Source organism: Rhinopithecus roxellana, chromosome 15, assembly GCF_007565055.1.
Source record: "Rhinopithecus roxellana isolate Shanxi Qingling chromosome 15, ASM756505v1, whole genome shotgun sequence".
In the NCBI taxonomy this organism is placed as follows: domain Eukaryota; kingdom Metazoa; phylum Chordata; class Mammalia; order Primates; family Cercopithecidae; genus Rhinopithecus; species Rhinopithecus roxellana.
In genome coordinates this window covers 5734764-5756272 of record NC_044563.1, presented here as the reverse complement: position 1 = coordinate 5756272, position 21509 = coordinate 5734764, and the positions used below count along the sequence as shown (strand labels likewise).

Below are 21509 nucleotides of genomic sequence, written 5' to 3'. Positions count from 1 at the left end.
GGTACAGTACCCTCTTCCTACCCCAGCGGTACAGTACCCTCTTCCTACCCCAGGGGTGCAGTACTCTCTTCCTACCCCAGGAGTACAGTACTCTCTTCCTACCCCAGCGGTACAGTACCCTCTTCCTACCCCAGGGGTACAGTACCCTCTTACTACCCCAGGGGTATAGTACCCTCTTCCTACCCCAGGGGTACAGTACTCTCTTGCTACTCAGGCTACAGGGCCATCACATCATCTGTTAAAAGTGGTTTAAAAACACATTTGGTGGTGCTGTGAGGTTCATACTACTTGAGAAATAAATGAGGGAAAAACAGCATAAAGTTTTGAATGTGGAAGTGAAAAACACATAAATGTACAACTTAAAGAGCAAACAAAGTTAACAGTAATATAAGAAACAATAAAGGGAAATTTCTGACCAGAAGGAACTTGTCCTAAAACCAGAAAAGGTTTACCAAATACCATGCAAGATTGAAGTTTTAAAATAGGACTCAGGGCCAGGCGTGGTGGCTCACACCTGTAATCCGGGCATTTTGGGAGGCTGAGGCGGGCAGATCACTTAAGGCCAGGAGTTTGAGACCAGCCTGGCCAATATGGTGAAACCCTGTCTCTATTAAAAATACAAAAATTACCCGGGCGTGGTGGCGTGTGCCTGTAATCCCAGCTACTCGGGAGGCTGAGGCAGGAGAATCGCTTGAACCTGGAAAGCGGAGGTTGCAGTGAGCTGAGATCATGCTATTGCATTCCAGCCTGGGCAACAGAGTGAGACTCTGTCACATATAAAAGAAATAAAATAGGACTCAGATCTTAGCTCTATACTGATAAGATTTCTGAATTCTGAGGATAAAGAATAAATCTTAGAAGTATCTGTATAAGAAAAAATGGGCTACTTGTGAAGCCAGTCAGACTGCCAGATGTCTCCTTTATGAAGCTAAATAAATACTGAACAACAGAGTGCAGGATTCTGAGACTGAAACATTTCTGCTGATATGTGAGGGCAAACACTCAGTGTTTCATCTCTGTACTGTTGATGAGATGAAATTACTTGAAGATAGACTTTGTTAAAGCCAACCAGAAAAATAAGAATGAAGAACTAAGGGAACATATTGGTAAATTATGATCAAGAAATGGGTAGGGATGTGACAATATTATTATGAAGTTTAAATGTTAAGAATAAATAATTGAAATAAGTCAAATATTGAAAAATGGAAGGAGTTCCAGATTATTTTAACAAAACTCAAGAAATAAGGAGAAGAGTGTCAGTTAGTACATATTGCAGTTCTTATACTGGGGCAGTTGAGGTACATTCTCATACATGGTATCTCCATCTCAGTAAAATTATAGTTCAGGTATGGTTTTAAATAAATGTAGTAGAATAACAATAAGTCATGTAACTTCCAAAACATCTTAAAGGTCAAAGAGTAAGGAAACTCTGACAGTCCCAGACACAAGGGACCCTGACAGTCCAAGACACACAGTTGCAAGCCCTTCTGGACAAGAAATACTAACGGCAGGGCAGAGACCAGAGAAAGCTTTCATTGTAGTTTAGGCCTGAGGAATGGAGGAGCAGCCCTTGGGAGAAATACACACTACGCCTCCAGGATCCTTCTCTGTTCTTGCCCCTACTGAACGAAACTCTTAAGCCACTGAGAACAGGTTAACAATAAAAGCCCTCTGTCCCCTGGTAGAAGTGGGAATACGTTCTGGATCCAGACCATTAGAGAATCCCCTACCACGAGGGTAAGGGCAGGATCACTGAGAAGGCCCCAACCCTAGACCCAGGGACACTTCAACTGCCTAAGACTGAAGTTGAACAAAGCAGAGCATTCCTGCATCCTTTCCTTCTCCACCAGGCCTCTCGTGATCCAGTAACAACACTGCTGTGGAGGAAAGGCTGGCGTCGGGGAGGAGCCTCTTGTGAGTCACAGGAGCAAGTTTAAAGAGAGGACCTCAGCTGATGGGCAGAGCAGACAGTGAGAGACACCTGGCAAACTGGCCTTAGCCGTAAACACCAAGTAACTTGAGATGGACTTGAAGTCCTTAGTGCACCTTGAGAAATCATAGTAATGACAAAGCCCAAACCTAGCTCTGCAGATGACTAGACTGATTCAAATCCCCACACTTAAGACCTAGAAAAGAGACATGTTCATTCTTATATAAATGCTATTTACATCAGATTTTATGTAAGCTGTCCATCTATCAACCAAAATTAGAAGAAACAAGATAAAAATGCCAACAAACTGTCAAGGGAAAAAGCAATCAATAGCACTAGATTCAAAAATGTTGGAACTGTCAGATAATTTAAATGTAAATATGATTGTTAAAGACTTTTGGGAAAAGTGGAAAACATATGAATAGGTGAAGAATATTAGCAGAGAGATGTAAGAGCCTATGGAAATGCTAGAAGTGAAAAACAGCAGAAATGAAGAATGCCTTTGGGCTTAGTTGACATAGTTGAGGAGAGAATCATCATAGGACCTTAGAAAGTATCCATACTGAAGTATGAAAAGTTAAACAAAAAAGATACTTGTGAGCCGAGAAGTCCCAGCAATGATGACGTGCCTCCAGGAACAAATGCAAGTGCCCAGAATCTTGGTTTCTATTACTGTTCTCCAATAAAAGAAACCAGAGCTCCTCAGAGAGTTGGCTGGTTCTGTGACCAGGGCGAGAAACATATAAGTCTGAAACAACTTACAGTACCAGAAAATAAGAAAATCCTCAAAATTAAAAAAAAAAGAAAACCCCCAAATGATGGCAGCTGTCATTGGGACATTGGAGCCAACTACATAGAGTTCCCAATGGTCAAAGCCAGAATAAGTTGTGTAATAAACTCATTTTGTGTTAAAGCCCAAATTATAAAATACATATATAAATGGGTAAAAGGAGACAGATCTCCCATGTAGAAGAATTCCAAATAGATTACGTAGGTACTTCATCTTCAAGGAGGTAGAATATAGAATAGCACTCTCTACTCCTTAAGTGTGGACTGTGCATAATTCCTTCTAAAGAGTACAGTATGGAAAAAAGAGAATTAAAAATGTAACTTCACAGTGGAAAAACCTGGCAAACACTACCTCAGCCAGATATTCAGTTAATTGCTAGAGCCAAGCTCATTGGTTCACGCCTGAAACTCTAGCAGTTTAGGTTACTGAGGTGAGAGAATCACTTAAGCCAGGAAAAGCTGCAGTGAGCTGTGGTTGCTACACTTCACCCAGCCTGGATGACAGAGGGAAACACTGTCCCAGAAGAAAAGCCAATAGCCAATGTTTTGTTGACAGCATATACTCTTGATATGATGTATTAAAGATCACACTTTACCCATGTAATCTTTCTCTCAGAAAACCGTAACCATAAGAAAAACTCCAGAATGTTCCAGTCAAGGGACATTCTGCAAAATACCTGACCATTACTCAAAACTGTGAAGGTAGGTAAAAACAAAGTCTGTTACAGCCAATAAGAGGCTTAGGAGACTTGAAAACTAAATATAAACTAAATATAATGGGTATCGTGGATGGGAATCTGGAACAGAGAAAAGACATTAGATTAAAAACTAAGGATAGCAGGCCGGATGCAGTGGCTCAAGCCTGTAATCCCAGCACTTTGGGAGGCCGAGACGGGTGGATCACGAGGTCAGATAATCGAGACCATCCTGGCTAACACGGTGAAACCCCGTCTCTACTAAAAAATACAAAAAACTAGCTGGGTGAGGTGGTGGGCGCCTGTAGTCCCAGCTACTCGGGAGGCTGAGGCAGGAGAATGGCGTAAACCCAGAAGGCGGAGCTTGCTGTGATCTGAGATCGCACCACCGCACTCCAGCCTGGGCGACAGAGCGAGACTCCGTCTCAAAAAAAAAAAAACTAAGGATAGCTACATAAAGTATGTATTTCATGTATTGATACTGGTTCATTAATTGTGACATGTACAATACTAATGTGTTAATAGGGGAAAGAAACTGTGTGGCTTCTATGGGAACTCTGTACCATCGTTTTTTGTGTATTTATAAAATTATTCTGTAGAAGTCGACAGAACATTTAGACAGAAGGTCATTAAGAATGCAGAAGACTTAACGCTGGCAATCAGCTTGACCTAATTGAGACTTGTAGAAGACTCCCCTAGCAGCAGCAGAATGCACATTCTTTTCAGGTGTACATGAAGCTTACCAAGTGTCTTAGCTCAGGCTGCTATAAAAAACTGCCATAGACTAGGTGGCTTTAAACATCATTTATTTCTTACAGTTCTGGAGACTGAGAAGTCCAGCATCAAGGCACTGGCAGATCCAGTGAAGTCTGGTGAAGGCTTCCCTCCTGGTTTTCAGACAGCTACTACCTTAATACGTCTTCACGTGGCAGAGAGATAGGAAGCAAACTCTGTTTCTTCTGATAAGGATATTTACTCCATTTAGAGGGCTCTACCCTCATGACCTAATTACCTCCTGAGGGCCCCATTTCCGAATATCATCTTATTGGGAGTTAGAATTTCAACATAGGAATTTGAGGAGACAATTTGCTGATAATGAGACCAGTTTTTCATCATAAAACGAATTTAATAAATTTAAAATAATAAGAATCACGTAACATTTGTATTTAGACTATACTTTGTTTAAAGTAGAAATCAATAAAAAAGATTTCTGAAATAGCCTCAAATACTTGAAAATTAACACACTAAATAATCCAAGTGTCACAGAGGAAATGACAAGGAAAATGAGGGAAAGTATTTTGAGCTAATTGATAATGGAAATAGGACTTGTCAGAATTTGTGGAATGCAGTTAAAGCAGTAGAAGGAAATTGATAACATTAAGTGGTTATGTTAGAAAAGAAGAAAGAATGTGTGTCAATGATCTAAGCTCCTGCCTTACAAATTAAAGGTAAAGGCAGGGCAAACCCAAGGCAAGCAGAAGGAAAGAAATAATAAAATTCAGAGCAGAAGTCAGTGGACTTGAGATGAGAAAAATAATACAGAAAATCAGTGAAACCGAAAGCCGGTTCTTTGAAAAGATCAATAAAATTGATAAACTTCCATCCAGATTAGGAAAAGAGTAGAAAAGAGACAAATTAAAAATAATAGGAATGACTGTGCCCTATGAACTTTAACACTGTTTTCTGTGGACTTTAGATGAATAATAAGAGAATACTACAAACAATGCATTAAACAGATTCAGCAGTTTATATGTGATGGAAATAATTGCCAAAGATCACTGAAGAAGAAGCAGGTAGCCTGAGCAGCCCCATATAAGTTGAAGAAATTGAACTTACATTTAAAACCTTCAACGAAGAAAACTCCTGGCCTAGATGGGCTCCATTGGTGAAGTCTACCAAAGATGGAAGAACTCTGTCAGAATATTGAAGAGGGAACTCTTTCCAACTCATTTTATGTAGCCAGCATCACTTTGAAACTAGACTAAACTACACAAAATCATGGGAACAAAAACTAGATTTGTTCCTCTGTATCTGCTAAGGATTGGTTCTAGTACTCCCATGCATACCAAAATCTGCGGTTGCTCAAGTCTCATATTAATGGCATATTATTTGCATGTAACCTACACATATCCTCCCGTGTACTTTAAATCATCTCTGGATTACTTATGCGTAATACAATGTAAATGATATATGTTATGCTCTTTCATTATTTTAAATAGTATTATTTTTTTGTTTGGCATTTTTTTTTTTCACCTTTTTTTGGAGATGCAGTCTCACTATGTTGCCCAGACTGGCCTTGAACTTCTGGCCTCTAGTGATCCTCCTGCCTCAGCCTCTTAAGTCACTGGGACTAGGTGAACCACCTCGCCCAGCTTTCTTTGAATATTTTTCATTTACAGTTGATTGAGTCAATGGATGTAGTACCTGTGAATACAGAGGGCCGACTGCAAGTAGCAAGATGCCACAAGAGCTGAAATGTAAAATTCCTCAAGAAAATATGAGTGAATCAAGTCTAACAGTATATTGTAAGGATAATATATATCATGACAAAGTGTGGTTTTTCTTGGGAATGCAAGGCTCATTCATCCTTCAAAAATCTTCACATCAACAGACAACAGATCTGATCACATCAGATCAATGAAGAAAACCTGTCATTCTGTTAAATTCCTTTGTGATAAAATGTCTCAGCAAATTAGTAATAGAAGGGAACTTGGATGAAAACTGATAAAGCCCTCTTTCATTTTAATTATATTTTTTGAGATAAGGTCTGCCATTCAGACTGGAGTGCAGTGGCACAATCATAGCTTACTGTTGACTTGATCTCCTGGGCCTAAGTAATCCTCCCACTTTAGCCTCCTGAAGTAGCTAGGACTAGAGGCACCAGCCATCATGTCCAGCCAAATTTTTTTAATGTTTTGTGGCGATGGAGTCTATATTGCCCAGGCTAGTGTTGAACTCCTGGCCCTAGGTGGTTCTCCCATCTTAGCCTCCTAAAATGTTAGAGTTACAGCCTTGAGTCAGTGCCTGGCCAAGCCCTCTTTTAAAAATCCCATAACTAACATAGTTATAATAGTTAAAGACTGAAGTGATTTTCTCTGAAACCTGGGGAACATAACAAGCATATTCACCATCACCACTCTTATTCAAGCCATGCTGGTGGTCCAGGCAAGAATAGTAAGGCAGGAAAGAAAGAAAGGACATTCAGAGTGGAAGGGGCGGTGTCAGACTGCTTCTCTTCATAGATGTCAAGGTTGTCTTTGTAGAATATCCTAAAGGACATTAAAGAAAAAAAAACCGTACTCCTAGAACTAACAAATACATTTAGCAAGATTGCAAGTATGAAGTCAAACACTCAAAAATTAATTGCATTCCTATGTACTAAGAATGAACAATTGGAATTTGAAATTTTTTCAAAGTATTATTTTTTATAACATAGAGAAAAGGAAATACTAAGATACAAACCTAACAAAATGTGTGCAAGGTTGAATGCCCCAAAACTATAGAATATTGATGAAATCAAAGATGACCTACGTAAATGGAGAGAAATACTCCGTCCATGGATTAGAACACTCAGTATTGTTAAGATGTCACTTCTCCCCAAATGGACCTGATTAGAAATCAACAAGTGAATTCTAAAACTTGCACAAGAATCAAAGTAAGTACAGTAGCCAAAACGATTTTGCAAGAGAAAACAAAATTAGAGGACTCACACTCTGATTTTAAGACTGAATACAAAGTGACAGCAATCAGGACGGTGTAGTGAAGAAATAGATGTACAGATCACTGGGACAGAGCAGAGTCCAGAGGTAGACCCACCCCTGTGATCAGGAGGTTTTGGACAGAGGCATGGGGGCGTTTTAGTGGAGAAAGGACAGTGTTTTCAATAAATGGTCCTGAACGGTTAGGTATTCTATGCAAAAAGTTGGACTTTGATATATATTTTGCAGATTATGCAAAAATTAACTCAAAATGGATGATAGAACTAGACATAAAACTCATAGTTGTAGAAGAAAACAGAAGAAAATCTTTGTCTCAGAGTTATATAGAGATTGTTTAGATACATTGCCAAAACCCAATTCATAAAACAGAAGTTGACAATTCAGACTACAGTAAAATTTTAAAATTGTAAATCTGAGACTCTGTTAAGAAAATTAAAAGACAGGTCACAGACTGCCCGAAAATATTGATAATGTGTGAGAAGAGACTTATATCCAGGTATATGAAGAATACCTAGGCTGGATGTGTTGGCTCATGCCAAGCACTTTGGGAGGCTGAGGCGGGAGGATCACTTGAGAAGGCCCCATCTCTACCAAAACAAAACAAAAATCCAGGCGTGGTGGCATGTGCCTGTACACCTACTTAGGAGGCTGAGGAAGGAGGATCACTTGAGCCCAGGAAACAACAACAAAACAGAAATCTATCCTCTCACAGTTCTGAGTCCTAGAAGTCTAAGATCAAGGTGTTGATGGTGCTGAATTCCTTTCAGAGGTGCTAAGGCGTTCCTCTTCTAGCTTCTGGTAGTTCTTGGCGTTCCATGGCTTGTGATCTCTCTGCATCCTCTTTACATTGCTTTCCCCTCTGTGTCTGTCTTGCCTCTTCTCTCTTCCAAGGTAGTTATGATGGCATTTAAGGCCCACCTGGATAATCTAGGATATTCTTTCATCTCAGGATCTTTAATTAATTTCATCTTCAAAGATCTTTTCTCCAAACGAGGTGACATTTGCAGGCCGTGCGTATTAGGATGTGAACGTATGTTTTGGGTAGGAGAGCATCATTCAGCCCACTACTTAGCTAAAGCAGACAAACGGAATAGACAGTACTCAGTGCAGTATGCAGGGCAGCTGGAAGTCACACACATTACTGCTGGGAATGCAAAGTGGGAATACAGCCACTTCGTAGAAATATTTGTCAGTTCTTAGAAAGTTAAACATTTTTAATGTCACCCAGCATTCTTATCCTTGAGTATTTACCCAACTCTCATTCCACCTGTAATTGTTTTCCTGTAAGAAGTAGGTTATAGTGAGCATAGATGAGCTTTGTGTAGAATAATTTAAACCTTTTAAATAGGAAATAATGTTGATTATCTAAGAAAAACTGTATGGAACAAGTATAGGCCTGTTCATTAATAACAAACCAAACTGGCAGGCAGTGTGGGGTGCCCTATAATCCAGAGGTTGGATTCCTTTTGCTCTAAATTTCCTGGTCAGGTAGAGACTTGTTATTGTATAATAGTTATGAGGACTTACAACAGTTTAGAATGGGAAGAAATCACATGTAATTTCTTATCTGATACTGTAGCTGTTTGGGTTGCAGGTTATAGAGGCTGAGGTTTTATGATCTCTTCTGCCTCATTATCCTTTCTTCCTAGCCTTTCTTCCCACAGCCAGAAATGTTGATATAACCATTATTATATAATCACTAAGTAAAGACATACGTGATTGATAACCTTGAATGATTTGTTCTGAAATTATAATAACTAAAATTATATTATAATTTGCTTTGTTTCAAGATTCGAAGGCCATATCGAAATCTGCCCACCAGGCATGAGCCATTCAGCTTGTTCAGTAAACAAGAGTGTTCTAGAAGCCATCAGAGGAAGACTTGGATCTTTTCATGAACTCCTGCTGGAGCCACCCAAGGTAGGGGAGCTATCTTGAGCATGGCTGCCCAGCCAGTAATTTGGTTGAAACAGTCATTCGAATGTATACAGGCCTTAGGAGTGGCAGAACTGGCTGTGGTCTGCATGTACCAAGTATGTGAAAAGATAATACCGTCAGTCATTTTTACTGTTTTTGAGTGGAGAATGGAGAATTAAACAAAATATTCATCTGCTTAGGAAGTTTACCTTTTCATTCTTCTGTGAATTCTTGGGTACTTACATGCCAATAAAGAAAAAAGAATTTTCTTCTTGTAGCATAACATGTTATTTTTGAATGTTTCAGGAAAAGCTAATCTTTCAGAAACTGATCTTTGAAATTGTGTTTTCTTATTCAGAGTTGGAGCAGTATATGTCTGATGTACAGTCGACCTTATTTAAGTAAGAGTAGGTTGAAGTTAGTATACAATTTGGAGAGAATATGACCTGGAGGTTTTTCAGTACAGAGCCTCCCATGTGCTAATTTTAAAATGACTGTTTCCTCCGTGAAGACCCGCAAGAGTTTTGTCAGCAGTCTATAAACGGTGTTCTTTCGCCCCTTGGATTGGTACAGATTTAGATAAGGGTAAGAATCACTTGCTTTTGGAGTCTAGGGTGGAAGATTCAGTTCCGTGCGAGTTCTGTTCCCAGCAACAGTTCTTAAGTTTCCTTTTTTTTCTGCCCTATGTCATTGAATCTGGTGTCCCATATAGTGTGTATCTCTGTGGTTATCTCCTGTGTGAGTTATTGGGAATTTAGAATACTAGTTTCTCACTTCTAAATTAGATGTTTTCTGTTTATTTAACTATTTGGAGTTGGGGGAGTACAGGATAACTTACATAACCAAGGGAGTCTAGTTCAGCTCCAGATCATCTTTTCAGATACCTGATGCCATCGGTTAGCAGGTTGTGGTTCCACCGCTGCGCTCAGAGTTTGCGTTATTCTGCTGGTTCCATTCCAGCCACATCTTCTTAACTGCATTCAGCCTGTGTTGGATGTGGACCATAGTGTTGGTGCTCCTCCTTAGGAAAAGTGCCTCTGTTGGTGTTTGACAGTGATGGTTAGTGGCATCCTTCATGCCAGTCCTGGGAAGAAAAACAGTAAGGAAAGAAAAAGAAAAGCTTTAGAAGAGGATAGAACATCACAAATGGAAGACAGAGGTGGGAGAAGGATCTGACAGGGAAGAAGGTGTGTGAGAAAGGGCCCAACCTGTGTCTTAGGTGGCCTACCCATCTTCTTTCTGGGTGGACAAACAGGTGGCATCTGGTTCTTGGCCCTGATTCAAAAGTATCAGGCAGGGTCTTGTTTGGACTTCTCTGTTACTCCGAGGACTGAGTGAGTTCTGTTTGCACATGGTTTTACTATATGATGTGTCTGTAAGTAGATCCATGAAGTTTTTTACAAAGCCTGCCAATTAGAGCTGTTTTCCATAGAGAGCAGAACCGTGAGTCTTACAGCTCTGCCAGTCCTCAGGAGGGTGGGAGCCAGAGGGAGCAAGGCTGTTGATGTGGATGGGGAAGGGCAGAAAGGTCAGCCTGACCTAGGGTGTGACATGCCGCCCTTGCCTCTCAGACTTCTAAAGTTAGGAAGTGTTCTGCTTCTGTCTTTTGTGATTTCGGACTATAGAAACTCCTGTTGATGGACAAGAACAGGTTTAGAATGATCACATTTCAGGTTAGTGATCCAGAGGCAATGTCCGAATTTGCATTTTTATCACAGATTTGGCTCAGACTGAGGATTGTATTCCAAAACCACTTGTAGCAACTACCATCACCACCACCACCACTAGTTTTTTCTTCTTCCTCTTTTTTCTTCTTCCTTTCTTCCTCCTCCTCTTCCTCCTTCCTCCTTCTCTTTCTTCCTTCTCTTCCTCCTCCTCATTCTTTCTTCCGTCTTCCTTTTTTTTTTTTTGAGACAGTGTCTCACTCTGTTGCTCAGGTTGGAGTGCAATGGCACAGTCACAGCTCACTGCAGCCTCAACTTCCCCAGGCCCAGGTGATTCTCCTACCTCATCTTACTGAGTAACTACTACAGGTGTGCATCACCATGCCTGGCTAATTTTTGTATTTTTTGTAGAGACAGGGTCTCACTGTGTTGCTTAGGCTGGTCTCAAACTCCTGGGTTCAAGTGATCCACCTGCTTCGGCCTCCCAAAGTGCTGGGATTATAGGAATGAGCTACTGTGCCCTGCCATAGCTTCTTTTAGTTTAGATTTCTGGTCAAATTTTGAAATATTGTGCTTTTTCCTAGGGTATTCCTGTAGCCTTCTGCTTTCTTCTCATGACAGCTTGGAATGTTGAGGCAGGGAGATACTTGATTTCTTATAAAATTTATGGTCCAGGGAAATTACTTGCCTTTTTTTCCTTTTTCTTGCTTGGTTATTTCATTGTATCTGAAAGATATCAAGAGCGGCTTTAGATTTTGTTTCAGGTGTAAAATTAAGGCCATGTTGTTTGCCGGATTTAAACTAGTGTCATGTCTTAGCAAATACACCATTTGCTTTGTTCATTTAACTGAATTTAATTGGAAAGCTTTTTCTTCTTCAGAAAAGTGTGATGAAGACCACATGGGGTGTGCTGGATCCTCCTGTGGGGAATACCCGGTTGAATGTCATTAGATTGATATCCAGCCTGCTTCAAACCAATACCAGCAGTATAAATGGGGACCTTATGGAGCTGAATAGCATTGGAGTCATATTGGTGAGATTTTCCCTGCTCACAGACATTTTAATTTGCCATTGATATTTCATGGATATTTAACCAAGTTACAACCTTACAGATTTACAATATGTCAGTGACTTTTCTTGGTCTGAGCATAAATGGTGTTTTAGGTAGTTTTTGCCTTGAGTTTATCATAAATTTTGAATGCTTGTAATTATTCACTAGGCATCTACTGTTGCTTTGTATAAAGAATTGTAACACAGGATTTTGAAGATGATTAAGCAACTTCGGCCTTTCCCTTGTGCTCCGTCTCGTGGACGACGACTGCTGGGTGCAGCATTGTTTTCTGTTCGTATTTAGTGAGGGGACAAACCTTTATCTTCTTGCCACTGGGAGGTATCTGTATAATGTACCTGATACCATATGGTCTTAATTGATTTGAGTCTGGATTGACTCTTCCTTGAGACAATTGGTCTTATTAGCGTGCTTATTGATGGAAGGAGAAGGAAGAGCCCAGGGGTGATTTAGGTCTCCCTGACCCCTGAATTCCCCAGTTTCAGAGTTTGTGCTTAGAATCCACAGGCCCAGCTCTGGAGCCCATGCTGCTTCTCTCTGTGCTGCCACTCACAGCACAGAAAGCATGAGGGTTAACCCTTTAGCAGGTTTCACGAGACATCTGGTCACATCATATATTTGGGGGAGATTTGGGGGTGTTTCAAAGGAGATGTTTGTGCACTTTATGACGGGCATTGTAATGTTCATCTTCTGTACACTATTCATGTGATCCTGGGTGATCTCCAGGACACCCAGGTGAACATGACAGTGAGAGAGAGGATATGTTTTTCAGATCATGCCCAGAGAGAGGATACATTCCATGGCTAGTGAGTGGTGAAGCCAAGATGCGAATTCACCCAATTTCAAACCTATATGTGCTTTATCAGCCACATCATTATGATTCCTGGCACCACTGAGTTCTTTTTGTTAGATTTCAGCTTTGGGTTGAATCAGTATAGAGCATAGAAAACAGGAGCAATTTGGAAAAAGAGATGAAGATTTAAAGAATTACCATTTTTTTTGATAGCATGGTCATTGCCCTCTGGGGACGTAGTTTTTGTCTTACCTTCTAGTGTATAAAACTCTGGGAATATAACTTTGCGAAGTCATTAATCACTGGTCTTTAATTTTACTAGTAAAAGTGTACAGTTATTGTTAATTTATTCTGTTAATCTTAAGGACTACTTTTGATGAGACTAAATTTGATGAGACTACTGGAGGAGTCATTCATTACTTTTTCATTCTGAGATTAGATTACCAGATCCAGCCATTTCCTAAATACATACTTGATGCATTTTGTGCTTTTAGAAATTCTTTACCTTTTGAATTGCTATTACCTTTTCAAGTAATTTGAAAACCCTTGTACTTCCAGGAGATTCACGTTACTGCCTCTCGTACCATTTGTTTTTGCTGATAGTTCTAGTTTTTGTATGCCAGAGTTGAGTCATGAGCACCTCAAGATTGTGGACCATATTTTTGTGTACCTCAGTCTACCATATTGCATCTCGTACAATACCCTGCACAAAAGCCATCAGTACATATTTGTTGCATCAAAATGAAATTCTTATAAAATTTCTTGAAAATTACAGAAAATTTACCACACTTAGTATTTGTGTTGCTTTGAAAACAAAAATGATACCCCCTTTCCTTTGGAGAAACGTTCTCTTGTCTTTGTATGTTTGTTGTTGGTTTTTTACTACATTCCATGCCAGTTTTGGCATGTCACATAAGCAGATAGCATGTCATTTAGGCTCTAAAGCAGTATTTCACATCCCCATGTAGTCCCCGTTATTTATGAGGGGTACCTTCCAAGACCCCGTTTGGATGCCCGAAACCACAGATATTGAACCCTATATATATACACTATGTGTTTTTCCTATACATACCTGTGACAGAGTTTAATTTATAAATTAAGCACAGGAAGAGATTAATAATAACTAATAATAAAGTAGAGCAATTATAATACTATACTGTAATGAATGTTATGTGAGTGTCATCTCTTGCATTAGCCTTACTGTATCATACTCACCTATTTTCAGATCATGGTTGACTATGGGTAACTGAAGCCACAGAAAATGAAACTGTGGTTATGCAAGTACTAATGATGTGAACTCGTGTTCCTTTTAATTGGTCCTTTTGGACTGAGAGCACATCATTTTTACTTTATTAAATCACTTGTATAAATGTATTAAAGTATTGGCTTAAACATTGAGGTAACCAAATAAAACATGGTTTTTCTTTTTTGTAGAACATGTTCTTCAAGTATACATGGAATAACTTTTTGCATACACAAGTGGAAATTTGTATTGCACTGATTCTTGCAAGTCCATTTGAAAACACAGAAAATGCCACAATTACTGATCAAGACTCCACTGGTGATAATTTGTTATTAAAACATGTAAGCTTATTTGGTCTCATTTTTCTCCCACTCTCTCCTGGTTAGAGCAGTTTTCCACTTGACTGTGGTATGAATTGAGGTTTAAGGGCTTGAGGTTAGATTTCAGAGTCTAAATATTTAACTATCATGTTTGTTTCACGTTTAACCAATCGTTATATAAATCAAGTACTGGACAAATAACTGTTAAATGAACTGTCTTGTGAGAAAAAAGCTAAGTGGCCTCCTTATTTGGTAAAATTAATAGGTTTGAAGATATATAAATATTTTGATGATTTGAAGAATCATAGATATTTAAATACTATAGAAAACATTCGCACTATTATTTGGCAGACCAGAGTATAGTTTCTTTGCTGAAGACGTGACTGAAAGTCGGGAGAATTGAGTTCTTTGTGATGTTGAGAGTCTCTTCCTGGGGTCTCTTTTTCTCTTCTGTCAAATATGAGATAATTTTATTGACTGAGACTGAGATAAAGATAAGTCAGTCTTCAGATTTTTTCTTGCTTGGTAGTTCTATGGTACTTTAAAAATTTCTAGCCCACACTTGGTTTACTCGCAAACCTGAAATGTAGAAAAGGCTAGCTTGGAACAGTGAAGTTGACGGGAAAGACAAATGACACCTGAGAAGAACTAGCACTGCACATTCCATTATTGCAGCCCGCAGCAGTTGTCTCTGACTTGCAGAATTTGGGCAAAATCTACCTGTGTTTAATATTAATGCAGTCATGTTAGTTCATCGGAAGTAAGACTTGCTCACATTTTAAAAGTACTAGTATTACTTTGGATTCTAAGTTAAATTTTTGCCAAGGCATAGTTTTCTTTATTCCGTTTTAATTTAGTTCAGGTTTTATATTTCTGGTCTGAATTTTCACAGCTAATAAAACCTGGCTTTGCTTTAGGTTAACTGCACTACCTGTAATACTGAGTTTCCCGTAGATGTTCTGTGGAGGGTGTGGATCCTGATTTGAATCCCTGTGGTGGTCTGAGGGTCTGCAGTAGATTATCACATTGCATTTGGTTTAGCAACATTTAGCTTGCTAGATTATGCATACTACTATTCTCTTTAACCTAGAGTTCTGAGGGCTAATATCCAGAACCTATAAAGAACTCAATCAAATTTACAAGATAAAAAACAAACAACCCCATCCAAAAGTGGGCAAAGGATATGAACAGACACTTCTCAAAAGAAGACATTCATACAGCCAACTGACACATGAAAAAATGCTCATCATCACTCGCCATCAGAGAAATGCAAATCAAAACCACAATGAGATACCATCTCACACCAGTTAGAATGGCAATCATTAAAAAATCAGGAAACAACAGGTGCTGGAGAGGATGTGGAGAAATAGAGGATGTGGAGAAACACTTCTACACTGTTGGTGGGACTGTAAATTAGTTCAACCATTGTGGAAAACAGTGTGGTGATTCCTCAAGGATCTAAAACTAGAAATACCATTTGACCCAGCCATTCCGTTACTGGGGATATACCCAAAGGATTATAAGTCATGCTGCTATAAAGACACATGCACACGTATGTTTATTGCGGCACTATTCACAATAGCAAAGACTTGGAATCAACCCAAATGTCCATCAGTGACAGACTGGATTAAGAAAATGTGGCTCATATACACCATGGAATACTATGCAGCCTTAAAAAAGGATGAGTTCGTGTCCTTTGTAGGAACATGGGTGCAGCTGGAAACCATCATTCTCAGCAAACTATCGCAAGAACAGAAAATCAAATACCGCATGTTCTCACTCATAGGTGGGAATTGAACAATGAGATCACTTGGACACAGGAAGGGGAACATCACACACCTGGTCCTATTGTGGGGAGGGGGGAGGGGGGAAGGATAGCATTAGGAGGAGATCTACCTAATGTAAATGATGAGTTAATGGGTGCAGCACACCGACATGGCACATGTATACATATGTAACAAACCTGCACGTTGTGCACTTGTACCCTAGAACTTAAAGTATAATTAAAAAAAAAAAAGTTTCGATGCTTTGAAGTGTTAACTGGAATATTCTTTTTTATTCAGCTTTTCCAAAAATGTCAATTAATAGAACGAATACTTGAAGCCTGGGAAATGAATGAGAAGAAACAGTAAGTAAATTGTCTTTTGAAAGGAATTCAGGGTGGTAGTATGAAGAAAATAATACCTCCTTGCCCTAGTCAGAAAAAAAATGGAAATAATTACATGATACTGGCCATTTTACAATTTAAACTTTTCCCCAGCTTATTTCATTGTAACAGTTATTTTATAACATTTATAATTTCTTGTTAGGTCCTCTCGTTTTGGGAGCAAAACCGGTGAGTTTGGAGTGTTCCCCACCTCTGTGCTGCCTTTGAAACCTCCTGGTCCTTTTTGAATGGCTATTGTTCTAAGAGTTAGAAGGTTTAAGTGAAGTCCTTGATGATTCAACTTAGTATATTTGTCCTGGTCACCTTATACTCAGAACAGAAGGTACTACATACGTATTTTCATTGTAGAGAAGAGTTGCTTAGTACAGGGACCTAGAGGAAAAAATTGCTCAGTATTTTCTTTTTAGAAAATGTTTGTTAGCTGATTGGCAAGGTTATATGAAGTATTAGTTGATACATGTAAGTAGCTTTGTTACACAAAACTTTTTCTTACAGGTGTTGTCTGTAACAGCATTCATTTTTAGTGCTCTGGGAGCCTGTGTGTCCTCCCGTAGATTCTGAAGCATGGCGGCGTAAGGGCCTGTTTGGGAAACACTCTCAAGGCATGCTTCTGTGTTTGTTTTTAAGACAGGTTTATTGAGATATAATTCTTACATGGTAAAAGCTCATTGTGGGTGTACATTCCTAGGAATTCTGACTGATGCCCGAAGTCACCACCACCACCACCACCACCCCAGTCAAGACATTTCTGTCTCTCAAATTTTCTCTCACGGTCCTTTGTAGTTGATCATTTCCTAGCATTCTTGTTATGTGTCTCTGTGTCTCCAGGAAAGCTAGATGATTCTTGGAAGTCAGTCTTACTTTGTGAGGTGTGATTTTTTTTTTAATTGTTTAATAAGCACTGCTGGGGTTTTGATTTGGCTTCGTGTGGGAAATTGGCATTTTGTTTGTTTGTGGCAAGGGGCTAGTATTGGTAGACCTTAGATACATTCTTCCAAATGGAGCTCTTTGAAGGTGCTGTTTGTGGCCTAGTTGATATCTCTGGTTATATGTCTGACTCCGTCTTGGCTTCCGTGTGCCTTTCCCAACCTCCAGTTTTCTTGCTGGCTCCTCATCTGGCCAGGGCTGAGATATCGTTTATACCCTGCTCTCCTGGTGAGCCCTGTTTTCTGGAGGCCTGGTGAATACCATTCCCTCCATCTGGAGGGATCCTGAAAGAACTTTCCTTGTCTCCTTGCACAGCAGCCTGAAGCAATTTGAAGCCGTGGACCACCTTGGAGGTGGGCCTTTGTTTTTTTTCCACTTGTGTACTTGAGGGAGTGCAGGGGAGTGACTAAGTTGCCTCTAGGTAACACCTGGCTCTCTGGATCTTACTGAAGAACTAAAAGAGACTCTGAGCAACTCAGTGCAGATTGACCCTGGCCAGGCATGGTGGTAGACACCTATAATCCCACTGCTTTGGGAGGCTAAGATGGGAGGATTGGTTGAAGCCAGGAGTTAGAGACCAGTCTGGACAACATAGGGAGATGCTGGCTCTACAAAAAATTAGCCGGGTGTAGTGGTACTTGCCTGTAGTCCCAGCTACACAAGAGGCTGAAGTGAGAGAATTGCTTGAGCCCGGGAGTTTGAAGCTACAGTGAGCTGTGATTGCACCACTGCACTGCAACCTGGATGACAAACAAGATCTTGTCTCTAAATAAATAATCAACCTTGTACTTTCTTACCCTTAGGCACCCCCAAGCCCTCTAAGATTCTCTGGCAGATACCTTATTTTCCAAGCAAGCCTTCAAGCATAGGATGATTTTTTTTTTTTTCTTATTGCTCCTGAAAGGCTTTTCTCTCTCTAAGCAAAAATCTCTGCAGTGTTTGTTCCCTGCTCTCTGCAGTCAAAAATCTTTTGTTTCATAGAGCTTATAAAGTCCTGGCACTTTGTAAATATGCAGATAACTCAGATTGATATGAATTTATTTTATATATATATGTGTGTGTGTATATATATAGAGAGAGAGAGAGAGAGGGAGAGAGACGGAGTCTCACTTTGTCACCTAGGCTGGAGTGCAGTAGCACAATCCTGGCTCACTGCAACCTCTGCCTCCTGGGTTCTTGCAATTCTCCTGCCTCAGCCTCCTGAGTAGCTGGGATACCAGGTGTGCACCACCATGCCTGGCTAATTTTTGTATTTTTAGCAGAGATGGGATTTCGCCGTGTTGCCCAGGATGGTCTTGAACTCCTGACCTCAAGTGATCCACCCACCTCGGCCTCCCAAAGTGTTGGGATTACAGGCGTGAACCACTGTGCCTGGCCTGATATGAATTTATTTAAATGTAAAGATTGATCGTGATTGGGAAGATGAGACCCTAAATTGGAAAAGGACAAGGACTAAGTTTATTTGCATATGTTCAAAATGGTGTATGGTCAAGTACCAGTTGACTGTCTCCTATCTTGGCTAAGTCCTCAAATCAGCTGATATCTTAACTTGAGATATGTCATTGGTAGATAATTATTTCTGTTCATTGATATAATAAAAATTTGCTGTCTTTTAAGAAAATGAACTAGCAGAATTCTCACTTCAGTTCCTTATAATCTGATTAAGGTTTGAAAACGTTTCATAAAAAAGATATAAAATAACAGTAAAATGAGGCATCAGTGAATGTTTATTTGATCTTTTAAAAGATAATGTGTTATTGACAGTGAGTGATGATTTTTGAGATTTGAATAAATTGTGGCCTGTTGACTGAGGCTGCCATATAATCTTTGACAATTTCAGACCCCTCCCCGACCATACTGCATGGTCATATTCTGGCACCTTCCATTCCTTTTTCTTTTCTTTTCTGTCCATTGTCATCTTCTTCAGTGCCTTCAGTGTTTAAAATGATTGCTTAAAAGTCCGCCGCACTTACTGAGTGTTTCATCTCTTCATCCTATCAGGAATCTGAGTATTTATCCTTTACCTCTTATCAGGGCTGAGGGAGGAAGACGGCATGGTTACATGGGACACCTGACGAGGATAGCTAACTGTATCGTGCATAGCACTGATAAGGGCCCCAACAGTGCATTAGTGCAGCAGCTTATCAAAGGTAAGTTATTGGTGAAATTTGAATTATGTTTTTGTTGGGTTGCAGAAAGGATTTAAGGGTCAAGTAGAAATGCATGTAGCGTTTTTGATAGTGATTTGTGGAACTTCTTTATATTTGACAAATTATCTATTTGAATGAGGTTCTTGAGAATGTATTTGAACAGTGTCAGTTTTTGGCTCTATTGCTGTTCACGTAGTTACAGACCATTCCTGAAGCATTCGCAGGCTTGGCTGGATTCAGCATACAAGAGTCACCTATTGTCATTCTTAAGAGCGTTGCTCGATGAATCGTTCTTTTGAGTATTGTGAAGTACTCATATGCTAGCAGTTGAGCCACTTCAGCTGTAATTTTGCCTTTTGTTTTCTGAAGGCCTCTATATAGCCTCTGAATTAAGTTTCTTTAACTGGAATATTAGGCATTTATCAGCATTTCTTGCTATCACTGAAATGAGCGGTATTGACTTCTAAAGGACGCTTTCTGTATAGCATTTCAGTTTAATCAGCCCCAGCTTATTTGGAAGAAACTGAATGGATGCTTTTTACACTGGCCCCAAGCCATGAGTCTTCTTCTAAAATGAGAGCATGAGGAGCTCTGTGTACTCTGGGTTTTTGTACCCAACAGGATTACTAATCCTGAGACCTATTCTGAATGTGAACAGTCTTTAACATCCGTGGTACAGAAGAGTTAAAATCATTTCCCAGTCCTTCCGTTTTTTCTTAAGAATGTTTGTTTGTTCAAGAGGCTATTCCCTATTGAATGTGCACTAAAAGCACAGTTGTCACCCAGGGATGGAAAAAGTGCTGTGTGCCCACTTGTAATTTTACTTCTTGAGAGAGGTATAAGAGGTATAAAACTCTTCCTTGGGCCATTTCACCACACAGTTTATCTTTATGTCCTAACTAAGAAGAAATGGCCATGTGATATCATTAAGGTTTTAGATCAGTCTTTCCTTTATGGAAGCTGCTTGCCAGGTGGTACATGTGTACACTTGTGTGAGTGTTCACATACACATGGCTGTTTTAAATCAGAATTATCAGATGACAACTTTAGTTAGACGTCTAAAATTACATCAGGGTTTGACTTTCTCAGGAAAGCAGTTGTTTATCCTTTTCTTTAACATTTCTCTAGAAGGTAGAATTTCACTATTTACATGTGTATCCATGTTGGCCCATGACACAAAATATTTAGGAAACATGATCTTAGAGCAATTTGAGAAGCCATACTAGGTTCTGTGGAACATTCATTGGCCAGGTGCCAATGAGAGCATTTCAATAAAGTGTACCGGAGCTGTCATTTGCAGCATTTTCTAAACTTCAACATGGAAAAAGATCCCCTCACCCCTACACCTTCTCAAACACCTACCACCTTTCTCAGAAAAGCTTGTTAGAAACACACTTTCCAGGTAAAGCTTCTACCAGAACATTGTTAGAAACTTGTTAAGTTCACAGAGCTACCTTAGGGCTCTTGGCCTAATCAAGCCTATACGATTGGGTACGGGGATTCTGGTTCCTGAAAGTCTGTGGGATTTGGGCCTATGGAAGGTGTAATAATTCCATTTCTCTAAGAGCACTGGGCTGGGTGTCACCCAGTTTCTCAGCTGATAGGGCCTGCTCACCATTGATGAACCAGGTGAGTAGGCCTACTTTTATATTACCTGTTTACTTTATTTGTCTGTGTGGAGGTCATTGTGGTGCTAATACTGTTTTGGTTTTCTCTCTCTGAAGATCTTCCCGATGAAGTCAGGGAACGATGGGAGACATTCTGCACAAGCTCCTTAGGAGAAACTAACAAGAGGAACACGGTAGATCTAGTAGGTTTTACGAGGTTACATTTTTATTTTTTCAGTACTCTTAGCCTTTGCCCATTTATTCAGAAAGATGTAAAAGATCTTCCATTTGCCTTAGTAACTGTGAGCCAAAGATAAGTTCTTAATCTTTTTACCAGAAAGAGAGGTCAGTATTCACAATATTCTTGCCCATTTGTCTAGTCCACTCCTAATTACCTGCCTGGGATGACAGAAGGATATTGAGAAGCCACTGATTTCTGCTCCACATCCTACTTAGTGTCCATTTCCCTCCATGCCCTGCTGCCTAAGCACCTCAGCAGAACAACCGTCTTGCCTTCCT

The 21509-nt window shown here is 39.8% G+C and overlaps 1 protein-coding gene across 15 annotated transcripts in view; it reads left to right on the top strand.

Annotated features, from left to right (window-relative positions):
• The window catches only part of PPP6R3 (protein phosphatase 6 regulatory subunit 3), a 159894-nt gene that overhangs the window by 99991 nt on the left and 38394 nt on the right, over nt 1-21509 (top strand). For 12 of the 15 annotated variants that reach the window (XM_030918772.1, XM_030918780.1, XM_030918775.1 and 9 more), the window contains 6 exons: nt 8924-9053; nt 11595-11747; nt 14011-14160; nt 16203-16267; nt 19268-19383; nt 21108-21193. In XM_030918772.1, coding sequence (XP_030774632.1) covers nt 8924-9053; nt 11595-11747; nt 14011-14160; nt 16203-16267; nt 19268-19383; nt 21108-21193 — 700 coding nt within the window. The remainder of the gene's footprint in view (nt 1-8923; nt 9054-11594; nt 11748-14010; nt 14161-16202; nt 16268-19267; nt 19384-21107; nt 21194-21509) is intronic. The other 3 variants (XM_030918785.1, XM_030918784.1, XM_030918783.1) reach the window with 1 other exon arrangement.